This window comes from Schistocerca cancellata, chromosome 1, assembly GCF_023864275.1.
Source record: "Schistocerca cancellata isolate TAMUIC-IGC-003103 chromosome 1, iqSchCanc2.1, whole genome shotgun sequence".
Classification (NCBI taxonomy): domain Eukaryota; kingdom Metazoa; phylum Arthropoda; class Insecta; order Orthoptera; family Acrididae; genus Schistocerca; species Schistocerca cancellata.
Genome location: NC_064626.1, coordinates 555141047 through 555155052, shown reverse-complemented (window position 1 = coordinate 555155052; position 14006 = coordinate 555141047). Strand labels below are relative to the sequence as shown.

The 14006-nt window shown below is 37.8% G+C and overlaps 1 protein-coding gene across 1 annotated transcript in view; it reads right to left on the bottom strand.

The window, feature by feature from the left end:
* Positions 1-14006, bottom strand: part of LOC126180617 (WD repeat-containing protein 35) — a 179962-nt gene that overhangs the window by 62272 nt on the left and 103684 nt on the right. Inside the window, exons 11-13 of the mRNA XM_049924707.1 lie at positions 13869-13960; positions 10429-10610; positions 8974-9247 (exon numbers count right to left, since the gene is read on the bottom strand). Coding sequence (XP_049780664.1) covers positions 8974-9247; positions 10429-10610; positions 13869-13960 — 548 coding nt within the window. The remainder of the gene's footprint in view (positions 1-8973; positions 9248-10428; positions 10611-13868; positions 13961-14006) is intronic.

The following is a 14006-nucleotide window of genomic DNA, read 5'->3' as shown; positions in this document are numbered from 1 at the left end:
TGTTTTGGCTTAGTACAATCTGCTGTACCATTTGTACTAGTTCTATGTGAAAGTATCTGTCAGACTAACATGAAAAGGGTGTTTTTATTATTATTTTGTGGAAGGGAATCATGAGGACTGAGTGTGGTTAGGCCTTTTGCAGTACACAATTGTGTGTATTGTGTTTTATTATCTAAGTTCAATGACAGTCCATTTTCACAAAGAACCAGTTATTAACTTTCAAGAAAATTAATTTACATTTTCAAGTAAGTTCAGCCATTAGACATCATTATAGTAGCTGTATCATCAGCAAAGAGAACTATACAGCAAAGACAATTATATCTGCTTCTTGGATATATGATGTTACATAGCAACAAGAACAAGAGTGGACCCAATATTCTTCCCTGTAGTAGACTTGTAATAAATGTTCCCCATTCTGAAGACACTGTTACATTTTTTTTTCACTTCCAGGGTTTCTTTATGTAATATTCTGCCACCTTTTAGTTGAAATGAAGGAAGGAAGATTAGGGTTTAATGATTTTTGGTTGGACAGGATGAAAACCAGTTATAGAAAGATCTCCAATAATGAAATATTTTAAATTCTTGAGTTGAATACTGTGAACTGTTCAGTCAGATACAATTTCCAAAAAAATACCAGTTAGTAACATTTAGTCATTTAAATATTGTATAATCTGATTAGTGAAAAAAAGAAGAACATGTTTAGTGGGGAGATATTTTAAAATCAAAACCAATACTGACTAAGTATCTGGTCAGAGCTGCAGTTGGTAGTGGTCAAGTGCACATGAGGAGTGTCTGCTTGCGTGAATGTGTGCATGTTTTCTTTGCTGTAGAAGGCTTTGGCCAAAAGCTCTGATCTGTAATAATCTTTTTGTTGGCCTGTCTACAACTCACCGGGTCACCTTTACGATGAGTAGAATCTACCCTTTTCCTAACTTTGTTAATTTGAGGGATGTGTTATGGTTCTTGCGTGGATATGGTTCTTCTCCAGTTCATCTGAAACATATGTAAGTATTATGTCTGCAATGAAACATATTGTACGATGATGGTCTATTGCATATACTACTGAACACATTGCATATCTATGAAGAACATGATTTTAGTACATTACTTGAAAAACTATCAACTCTGTGAGAGTTTTTGCTTTTGAGAGAGTTAATTACAATCTTATTTCTTTTGCAGGGCATGGAGTAACTGCAAATTGCCTATGTGCATGTGGCATTGCTCCTTGCACGTATTCTACTGCTTTACCCCTTGAATTGCACATGGTAAACTTTTGCGCTACTTCAAACAAGTGACTATTAAATATTATGGCTATCTGACTTCTGTCATTTATTTTTTGGCTGTTTTCTTTATCTCTGACAGCTTGGAGAGAGGCAGCAGGTATGCAGGATAGGAATACAAGCAGGTGTACAGGATAGGAATGGGGCAACAGAGCTAGTGAGTTTGTGCAGCGCCCAATGACAATGTTGTGGAGCAGTGGATTTGGAAAGGATGACATGAACAGAGGAAGGGGAGACCATTGCGTAGAGGGTGCGGGTGCTGTGGGTTAGTGGACACTGAGGCCAGGAGGATTATGGTAGCAGAGGATGTGTTGTAAGGATAACACCCATCTGCGTGGTTCAGAAAAGCTGGTACAAGAAGCATCCAAATGATAATGGTTGTGAAGCAGCCATTAAACTTGAGTATGTTGTGCTCAGAAGCATGTTCCACCCCTGGGTGGTCAACACTGCTTTTTGCCACAGTTTGACGGTGGTCATTCATTCTGGTTGGTGGTCATGCCAAACATAAAATGTTCTGCAGAAATTTCCACAGAGCTGTGTATGATGTGGCTCCTTTCACAACAAGTGGCCCTGCCTCCAATGGGATAGGGCAAGTCTGTGACGGGACTAGAATAATATGTACTGGATGGGTGAACCAGAGAAGTACTCCTAAATTATTTTACACTGTGACATTTGGGTCATCCAAAGCGATATGACCCCTGTGGGAGGTTTGGAGTGGGAGTGACATATGGATGTTGGCATCAGAATACCACTTTTGGAGGGATGGGAAAGATCTTGGATAGGATGTCTCTCATTTCCAAGCTTGAGGATAGATAATTGAAGTCTTGGTGAAGGACATGGTTGAGTTGCTCCAGTCTGGGATGATAATTTGTGATGAGTAGGATGCTCCTTTGCAATTGGTTCTTGGGGTTGGTGGGAGGACTAGAGAAGTGCGAGGATACGATGCGGAACATCTGCTTGCAAAAATAGGTCTGGGGGATAGTGCCTGACAGTGATCGCCTTTTCCAAACCTTCACACATCCTCTGCTCCTGTAATCCTCCTGGCCTCAATCTCCCCCAAGCTACACCCTCTACCCTAAAGTTACCCGCTTCCTCTGTCCTGTCAAGCTCTCCCAGTCCACTCCCATCTTGTGCGCAAGAACATACTGGCTCTGGGGGCCAAGTTTCACATTCCTATCCCATGCACCTTCTGCCTCTCCTTCCCACATTCCTATCCCACACATTTGCTGCCTCCCTCCTAGCCATCAAGCCATCAACTACCCTCCTCAGCCCCTGCTCCCACTTTCAGCCTCTCTCTCTCTCTCTCTCTCTCTCTCTCTCTCTCTCTCTCTCTACCCACCCCATCCGACACGATTCCCAAGCCCAGTCTACCTGCCAAGCCACCATCCTGGCACTGAGTGTTTACCTCGCACAATGTAGCTACAAAAATGTGTGTGTGTGTGTGTGTGTGTGTGTGTGTGTTTGTGTTCATGTGCTTGTGCATGTGTTCGCTTGCAAAGTTTTCATTCTGTTTCATGTGCCTGTCAATGGCGCCATGCTCACAATGCTTCCACTATTTGGAGGGTTGTCTCCTTCACTCCTAAATTATTTTACACTGTGCAGTGACTTGAGATTACATAAGGGATAAGCAAATAAAACTGAGACATTTGGAAAAAAGTACGTAAACTATTTATTATTCCAAAAGTAATAATTGTAACTGCTAGTACATTTATCAATATCAATGCCTTCATGGAAAAATGTTTATGGTTGACTATGCAACCCTGATTGTACCGACGTACACCTCTTTGTCCGAAGCAAATTGACAGATATGAATGTTTTTCTTAGGGGCTCCAAAAATATGGAAATCAAATGGGAAGAGATCACGACTGTATCAAGGATGTGTAAGGGATTCCCAGCGAAACTTCTGCAGTGTAGTTAAAACAACCTTGGCAACATGTGGCCTGGACCACACATCCTCTATAAAGTTCTGATCTCTCCCCTCAAGATTTCCATGTTTCTGGAGCCCTGAAGAAATACAGTTGTGGCCATCAATTTATTTCAGATGAAGAGGTACACACCTAGATACGATAATTGTTCTGTAGGCAACCACAAACATTTTTCCATGAAGGCATTGACCAGCTTGTCTCACTGTGGGATAAATATACAGTTATGACAATTACTTTTGAAATAATAAACAGTTAAGTCACTTTTCTTCTTTTGCTTCATAATCATTCGACTGCCACTTATATTTCAGTCAGAAGGGTAATTTTGGAACAGTACAGTAGAACTCCTTTTTGATGCAGAATTGAACATAACTGTCACATGCACATTGCTTTACTTATTTTGTATAAAATATAGTAGAAAGAACACGTGATTAATTTTGTAGGTGTTTTGGGGAGACAAAGGGACTGGAATTTAGTACAAAGCTGTATCTTTGACAGCAACAATAGCTCTAACTGGCTGGGCAGTGAGTCAAACTGAGCTCGAATGACAGATACAAGAACATCATTGCAGTGGATGGCAAGTGGTGGTGTGCCAGTCTCTTGGTAATACATGAACAGATATCAATGGGATTGGATTGGTAACACGTGAACAGATATCAATGGGTGGAAGATCTGGAGAACACTCTAGCCAGGGCAATAGTCTAACACCCTCTGTACTGAAGTAGGTCATGGCTGCACAGACAACATGCGTTATCTTGTGAAAAGGTAACGTTATTGAAACCTTAAAGATGGGGCACAATCACAGGTCTTAACATGTCACAAATGTATTGATTCCTATCCATATTGTTGACTACACGAACTAGTGGCGATCATGTTGGGCACCCCATAGCAAAGGTTCAAATGTGTGTGAATTCCTAAGGGACCAAACTGCTGAGGTCATCGGTCCCTAGACTTACACACTACTTAAACTAACTTATACTAACAACAACACATACACCCATGCCTGTGGGAAGACTCGAACCTCCGGTGGGAGTAGCCGTGCAACACGTGACATGGCACCTCTAACTGCGCGGCCTCTCCACGCGCACTCCATAGCATCACATTAGGTGCTGACCCTTCGTGATGATGGCAAATATAATATGGAAACATTCCTTCTCCTCAAAGCCTCTGAACATGAATAGTCACTTGAGATGCTCTAAGTAGAACTGGAACTAGTCTGAAAAGATGATGTGTTCTCACTCCTGTGTCCTGTCATGTAAAGGGAAACTGCAATAATGGTCACCATGGTGACAGTCTGTAATTTTCCAGACTTTGTCGCACTATGTGCATACCTCTCTTGCTGCAGACAAGCAAATTTTCTGACTCAATGTATTTGACACAACTGTACTATCAAGTACAGCCATGAAAACATGTAGCATGTACAGGATGATTCAGCTGCCCTGACTGCTGTCATTTTATGCATATTGCAGTGTTATAACTGGCCTTCATAAGCCACAAGTGACATTTTCATATTCTCTCAATTGTTACAGGCAAACTACTTTTACTACAGAAAAAACAACCAGAAACTTTTCTGTAGTAAATGTAATGCAATTATAAATTTTATACTGGGATATGTTTTAGCTGGAGGCCATGATTTTTGAGTTATTCAAGAAGAATGTATGAAAGTGATCTTCAAATGCACTCCACCCTACACTTATCCCTCAAAATTCAGGATTTCTAGCATGTTGTTTGTGGCACTCCTTATTGCCACAGTACAAAAGTTTCTGACTGCAAGAACTATTCCTGATATTTGATATTTTTTGGTCTCTACTGATTGGACTATTGCGCCTCCAGCTTCATTGAGTATTTCATTGAAATTATTAATTTAAACTTGCTATTCTTTTTAAAGAATGAAAAATTACTTATGTAGATATCATGCCATAACTAATTATGTAGACAATTCAATCCAAACTTAATCCTTACAGGCACAGTTGTTTCATAATAAGAAGGCCTGACACACACAACAATGTAATTGCTTCTTTTATGCTGTTAAAATTCACAGAACTGCCACATAAAATTTACATAAGCATTAATTTTGCAACCTGTAAGTGCACAATAAGATAGATGGGGCAATAAGACCAGTCAATGAAAACAAGAAAGACTGAATATGGGAAGTAACTCATGCTGTTGCAAATGTTTGCACAGTGGTCTGAGGAAGTGCCATGAACAACATACTAGAAATCCTGACCGGTGGGGTCCTGAGTGAGAGTGGGGCGCATTTGAAGGTCACTCCTGTATGTTTTCCTTGAATAACTCACAATTATGGCCTCAAGCAAAAATGTGGTCTAGCACACATTTAACGACATTAAATTTCCTACAAAAATGCCCTGCTCATTTTTCTGTAGGACTTAACAGTAGTGAGTGAGGGAGAAAATATGAAAATCGGCGCACGTGGTTTATGAAGGCAAGCTATAACATTGCGGGTTGCATAAAACATCAGCAGTAAGGGCAGGTGAATCACACTGTATAGCTGCACGTGCTCACTGAGATCCTGCATGCCACTGGATGTGGTCCTCCCTAGCGCACCAATTCCACATTCGCATGACAGTCACAACATCCTGACCAACATATGTAGCAATGCTGCAGAATGATAAAAAATAACTGTGCCAGTGATGAATTCTAACATATATTGATGGATATTTCTACTTCTTTCATTAGTGAATTTCTTAAACTTTTCATCAGCAAACAACATTCAAATGTGATTTCTGAATGAAAAACTGGCTACATAACCTTTCCTTGTATACAGAATGAATATGTCATTTCTCCTACTTATATTGTGTGGTTGAAGTGAAATCTAATAATACACATTCCGAAACATATAGTACACTTCATGCCAATTTGACAATTGTCACATACTGCCTTCATGGTGCTGCATTTTTAATGAGTGACAGTGTATTTTTATACATTTTTTACAACGAAATGTATCATAAGTATGGTTTTGTGTTGATCTATCTAAACATCCATTAAAAACATGACTACTAAAATAAGTCCCTGAAATATCTCCCTCAATTTTTTTTTTTTTTTTTTTATTGGCAGAAAAATTGATTTCTACAGACGTCACAAATCAAATCAACTTACTGTCAGGTATTAAGAGTTATATCATGGAACTATTGCAAATATTAGCAGATAAACATTTTGGGTTCATAGTCACATTTGGTTTTAAGAACTGTTATGTAACTGAATGTCATCTTTACAGTTTCATTATGCAAATTGCAAATATTGTTTCCTGGGCCTGTTTTAATGCATAGCTCAAAGTTTTACGATATTAATAATATCTCATAGTGCCTCACTGAAACTTTTTGCATGTATTTATGACAGTAACATAGAACTGTTTCAAGGTCATTCCATGAAAAATGGTTTTGTTACATCTGTAACACTTCCTGTTCCTTTGTTTAATGGAAAATCAACACAGCTCACTTCATCAAACTTTCACCGTGAATAATGTTCTATGGACATCTATCTGTTTTTTACTTTCACATTAATACTTGGATGAAAATTGTACAAATGTTACATCCATAACAATGGAATGATTTGCAGTTAAAATTAATGCACATTTTTTTGTGCTTGTCAGTTGTTTGTCCAACAATCAATAACATCAAAATCAAAGTAGCTACAGTCAAAACTGTCTATCTTGACACAAATTTAATGGCATTTGAAAGTTTTCAGAGATGAAATTCAGTTTATTGTCTTATCTGCATGAAACAGCAGTGTCAACAGTGTGTGTATGTATCAAATCCAGCCTGTGTAGGTTTGTTGAGAGGACGCTCTCACCACTGTGCTTCAAAGTGAAGTGACTCATGTTATGATGTGCAGCATGATCATATATTAGAAGGCTTAGTCCCATACCATATATTATTTGGCAGTGATTACTCAGCTTAATGTAAGGACTATTGATACTGGAGGGCACGGTGTCACTGGCAGCCCATGCACAGTAACCCAGTAGACACACATGATAGTCAGTGGCAAAGTATGATGTGTGAGGCAAGAAAGCAACAGCTGCACTTATGACATTTCTTGCTTATTTTCATAACTGACAGTAAGTAAGAAATTCTTCATTGGAATAATGACAATGAGTGAAAATTTTATATTACTGGATAGCCTTTGGTGGAATACTGTATAGTTGTGGTGCTAAGAGTTGACAGAAAGATGAATAATATTGAAAACATTCTTGAGCTTTCAGGGAATACTCTCCTTCAGAGCTAGCTAAAATAATATAGCACACACACACACACAAACACACACACACACTCATGGCTACAGTGTCCTTGTTGGCTATATTTTCCTGGGACTGCAATCCAGTTGGGATGAAAGGTTGAGTCTGATGGCATGGCTGAGTGAAAAAGGAGGTAAGGGAGAGGAATGAGGGGTGAAGGGAAGGGTGGCTGTTGGCTGGGAGAGAGATGCACTAAGATCACAATACAGAAATTTGGTACTGACGAACTCACTCTGGGCACGCAGGAGAAGTTATGTGGCATATAACGAATCAAAGGAACCGGTCGGGAGAGGGAAAGAGGGGGAAAGGGGTGGGCAGAACAGAGGAAGAGGGACATTAGCAAAAAGAAAGTGTGATTGTTGGTTAATGAAGTGAAGTAAGAGGCTGAGACAAGTATGTGAAGGTAAGAATGAAACAGGGGCTACTAGAGACTGAAGCTACGAAGAACACCAGACTGAAGGATCTGTTGTAAGGACAATCCCCATGTATATGCAATTAAGAAAACCTGGAAGCAGGCACAGCTGTGAAGTATCCACTGAAGTAAAGTATGCTTTGCTCAGCAGCATTTTTGCCACTGGGTGGTCATGCCCATATTAATGGCAATGCAAAAGTTACAACACAGGGGCTATATTACAAAACTATTTTCACAGGTGGCCTACATCCTAATAAGGCAGGACATTATGACATTCCTGGAACACAACGAGCTGGTTGGTTGCTTAGTACAGGTCTTGAATCTGAGTTTCCTACAGGGATATCACCAATGTGGTAGGAGGTTGGGAGGAGGTGTGACTTAAGGATGGACCAGCATAATTGACAAATTGGGTGGGTGGTGGAACAGCACTTTGGCAGAGGGTGGGTAGGATTGTAGGTAGTATCTTCTTCTTCGTTTTTGAGCATGGTGATAGATGTTGAAGCCATGCTCAGGGCTCCTTTATCTTCTTGTTCACTCCAGTGTGTGTGTGTGTGTGTGTGTGTGTGTGTGTGTGTGTGTGTGTGTCACTATGAGCCTATCAATCACTCAGTGTGTCAACAATATGGTGAGTGGTGACTTTTAGGCCTCCCATTATTTAGACATTTTATTTTAAATTTCACTTGCCTGTAATTTAGGATATAAATAATAAAAATAAACCAAAATTAAACTTCAACTGAGTATTTAAATTGTTAAACTATAATAACTGCATTTATATGCATCAGGATTTTTATAATAACAATAAGGAAATGATAGACTGCTACTCACACACACTCTTTCACACAAGTACAAATGGTCACTGTCTCAGGGCACTACAGCCAGACTTTAGTGCCACAAGACAGTGGCCATGTGTTTTCTACTGCGGAAGAATGACTTTGTCTGAAAGCTTTAATATTTTAGCAACTTTTTTTCATAGTGCCTGTCTATGACTCAATGCCTGCTCTATATGGTGAGTAGAAATCTATCTTTTCCACATGGTTGTTTTTCCATCGTAGACTTTCCATTGTTGGATTTTTATATTTTGACATAATATAAGGAAAAAATCATCACCTGAAATGAACAAATATATCCAGAGCTGAGTATAGGTTCTTCTGGTTCAAGTCCACGTAACACATACATGCGTGTCTTCTCCATTATAGCCAATAATTCAGGATTGTCACTGGCCCACTGCACAGCCCACACATCTTTTCTCTCAAATTTACTAAGCTCCTTGTAACCTGGGCTGCCTGAATTATTCACTGAATCTCTAGGGCTACCAAAAATTGGATAGGATTCCAAGTCCAAAAATGTGAGCACACCAGTTACATCAATTACTGCCAGTCTCCTGCACAACAGAAAGGTGTATTCAAATTATAAGATAAAAAGATAGGTGTGTAAAAGAAATTAGTTTTAATAGTTACATCGTCTTCAAAAGAAAATATAAGTACAAGGAAATATGGTGTACTACTGTACTTTTGTAAAATATAATACTGCTGAAATAAGAACTAAAAGTAGAAGCATGCTGCTTTGTTAACTATAGTAAGTGCTACTGTTTATATTAAATATTATGCCATGAAATAAGCAGAGAAAAATTAAAAGTGTGGTCTTACAATGTTTCCTTCATAATCTCAAATTTTAACAGCAACAGTCTGTTAACAAGTCTCTTTAAGATGCACACTGTTGCTCATTAATTTACTTTTTCAGTAAAAAAGAATAAAATATAAAAACCAATGAAAACTGCATACAATAACATTTAGTAAAAGTTGGAGCACAAGAATGTATATCCCAAATGCAAATTAATCTGAAGGATATATAATGAAGTTATGTAGCCTTAATGTCAACTTTATATATACATAAGACAGATTGGCTTCTGCCTCATGTTCAGTGATTTGCCAAGGTAGAGAACAGATTAATATAAATTTATTGAGTTTACAGTCAGATGAGTTTCTCAAAATGTCACACCATTTTGATCAATGTCATTCTTATCACCTTCTACTAAGGGACTCAAAAGATGGTGATGAGAGTGACACTTATCAAAATGTCACAACATTTTGAAAAATTCACACAGCTGGACACATAAGAACATTACATTGGTGCAGCTCAATGGGGAAGACAATGAGATCACACAGAGAACTGATATTTGGTCTAAAATAGAAACTGGGTTAATCAAATGTGTGTATTCACACAATACCTTGACTTGCACCCCATTCCTGAATATTCTCCTTCATTATGAGATATGAAATCTGAAGAGCATGATCAGCAAGACAACAAATGAGAGACAGACCTGCTTTCCATTAGGAACTTGTTCTACCAAGAGTAATTCGCAAACTTGACCAGTATACATTGAGCATTTACATAAGGAAAGACATACTTTTTCTATTAAAAAATTAAAAAATGAAATAATGATCAAATTCTATAAAATGAAGAAGGGTGAAAGTGTCCTTGTTACAATGAGGGTTGGCTTACAAAATAAGTTAATATACAGTTATGAACTATTCATTAAATATAAACATAAAAGCATCTTACGTTGAGTTGCAGTTGATAGACAGTTTGTATGGTCTGGTGCTCAGCGAATACCTGTTGGTAAGTGCTACTTGTGGTAGTGAATAGCGCTGTAACATGCCTGACTCTCTACCAATCACAAGCATTTTGTCAGTGGCACACATACAACAAATTGGATCACCTGTTTCTTGCATGTTTGTGGTAGGCTGGAACAAAAACATTAAAGGATTAAAAATATGTTATACTGAATTTGATGACAATTTTTAAGAAAGTTTCTTCTTTCTTCAGAAGCACAGGAAGTAAAGGTAAATGAGATAAGAGGTGTGCAAAACTTTAAAAGAAAAATAACTTTTGACACTGATCTTAGAATGTTATGTAGTTGGGAGACATAAGAGTTAAGTTAGAAAAATAAAATGAAGAAAATTAAATAAAATATGATTTATAAGGATTGAAACATGAGAAAAGTAATACTTTAACAAAGTTGTAGAAAACTGTACTTTTTTACTCTGTGTTAATCTAAGTAATCTAGGATGGTTTCAGAAGCCTCCTGATAGGTTTGAAAACTTACATTTACTATTGTTTCAAAAACTGAAAATATGAGACTTACATGTCTTATAAAATTCAGGTAGTTTCTTACTGGAAAAAGCTGACAGCTACTATGATTTAAATTTATTTAAAACAGAGTAATTAATGGTTTTGAACATGAAAGGTTGCTCTTTAGATGCCAGCATGTGTTTTATATACTGTCTTTAAATTTAGTTGTTGACAGCATGTTGTTAGTTTATATTGGCTGCTTTCTGCCATGGTGGTCAAATCATTCTGGTGCACTGCAGAAAACTTAAATATTTACAAATGCTTCATACACACTTCACTTAAAGTTATGTGATATGTTATTCAAGTAGATCAAGACAGAATGAGAGATTAAATAAAAGAGGTGCACAAGGCATAAGATTAACTAGATTTTGAACTATTACTGGGAGTTTTTCTCTCACAGAGAAAACAAGCACCTTTAAGAAAGAAAGAGTCTCTTAATACTACATTAAGTGATCAATAAATACATGGGGAAGATAACATTATTCAGCCATTACTGTTCTTTCTCAGAATTCAGAAGATGAATACAACAGTGAGTCGATAAGTAAGTCGCAACATAATGAAGTGACAGCAGTACTTTTCACCATATTCCACCTGTAAATTTAAACACTTATCCCCTCACTTGACAAGGCCTTGAAAGTCTGAAGCAAAGAATTCATGTGGTAGCTGTTGTATCTAATGAGTAACCTCTCAGGTTATGGCCTCAGTGCCTTCAAAGTGCTGCATCACCAAATGGTTTTGAGAGACCCAAACAAAGCCAATGGGAACTATGTAGCAGTTGTACAGTGGATGTTCCATGTATTCCCAATGGAACATTTGAAATAACCCCAATGTTAGTCTTGCTGTGTGAAAGCACATATTGTCATCCTAAGGAATCACACCCACTGTCAAGAGTCTGCATCATCAGTTGTGTGTAGCTTAATATAATTCCCGCAGATTGGTAGAGTAGGATGCAGAATTAACAGTCTCACTATGAGGCTGGAATTTAAGCAATATGACCTACTGCATGTCCCAAGTAAGCTTACCTGCCAATGGAATTACTTTGAACTCTTTTTTAGCTGGGGAGAAGGGATGTTTCCATTCCATGGCCAGGTTTCCAGTAGTTAACCTGTGACTAGTCTCATACAGTGATCTGTATTAAGAAGCCATCTCCTTCTTAACTGTAACACATGAGGTGCTACTCAGATAGGTGCATACTGATCCATTTTCTTTCTGAGGTCAACCAGCAGAATGTCTAATGTACACAAACTTTACTAAAATTCAACTGCTAACACATAATGTTGTACACAGGTCTTGAAAAGAACCTGGGTATGCAGCATGTCAAGATCCTTGCAAATCATTTATTTCACACACTGCAATTTGGTATCATTGAAAAATTCCAGAGGGGACTAGGATGCTTCTTGCTTGTGGTACTTCATCTTTTGATGAATACCTGTATCTAACTGAAAACAGGTTTCTGCAAAATACAGTCCTCACCATATAGAGGACATATATCATGATGTTCTTCCTCCACAAAGCCCCTTGGTTCAAAAATGTTTCACAACGGTGCGCTGTTCTAGTCACATATTGCTCTGTACAGTACTTTTAATCTCGCACTGGCAACTGTTCCCTAATCACCTACTGTGGAATATCATAATATATCGATTATCTTACACCTGATATATGCTGTGACCCTAAGAAACTTGGTTACAAAATTTAATACGGTGTTTACATCTTATTTACTGACTCACCTTTGTAAATACTATTTAGTGTTTCAATCTATTGCTCACAGGTTCTACTACACACTCGGGGATTAGTTTTCCCTAAATATGAATATTTTAAATCCTGAACCCAGTGGTAAAATAAATATCAGATGAATATTTTCAGTTAACGTAACTGATGCTTTATAAAAATTTAACTGTGATGCAGCTATTTTTTCTGAATGATGCATAAAGTTTAATGAAAGCACTGAATAATACGTAAGAGATAATATATAAAGTGTTCTTATTGAAACTGGAACAGCAACTAACTAATGTGAATAGACTATTCATTATAATTTCCACATGAAACAGCAATAACTGTAATTTAAACAACAGACTAGTAGATATATTATCAAACTTTGAAAGCAGTAGACCTGCTATGAATGTATAGAACAATAGTTTTAAAACCAACAGTTTGAGCACCATAGTCATTATTTATTACTATTGTACTTTGTGTTTTGAGGCTTAACATGCCTTTGGCTCCATATTTTCTACATCTGGATAGGTGTTTGTCAGGGTAATGTTATTACACCATTATTGACTGGAAATGCCAGTATCCACAGGTTAGTGAACAGACGGTAGAAGAAATTTAGCTGGCAAGGGAGGAGAGACAGTGACATAAAGTTCCTGGTCACCCGACTTAACACCAATGTCTTGATTAAATTCCAAATCTCTCCAGTGTCTCATGAAGTGAAGCTGATACTGTTGATGGTTATCTGACCATTGTACAGGGATATCAAGCCCAGCCTTACCTTTGGTGCTACTCCAGAGGAGTAGGCTACATGTCAGCACTGGGTTTCACTTTCTCCCTTCTCTCATCATCAGACAACACAAACTTGACAACACAACACACTTACTTAAAGTAACTTGCAGTCAACAAATATACTTAAGACATAACTCTTAATACACCATACATATATGTAATTGGAACCAGTGTGTCTTGCCGTAAGATTGCCTATCCCAGATGTAGATGACATGTACTTGATGATGGAATCTATTGTTACTGAATGATGTAAAATTTTATATTATAATTATTCATGTTCAAGTTTCGCTTGTACAAGTTGATTATGAAATACTACCTTATAATTATTCATGTCCAAGTTTTGCTTGTACAAGTTGATTATGAAATACTACCTCATAAGACCTATCAAGATCTTGAATAACTTCGGCAACACCAGATGGAGTGTCATCAATATGGTACAATCTCTCCTTGCGCTGTCGGGAACCTAAACAGTTTTTTTCATTGTCAGTCTAAATCATATTTTCAGCCAA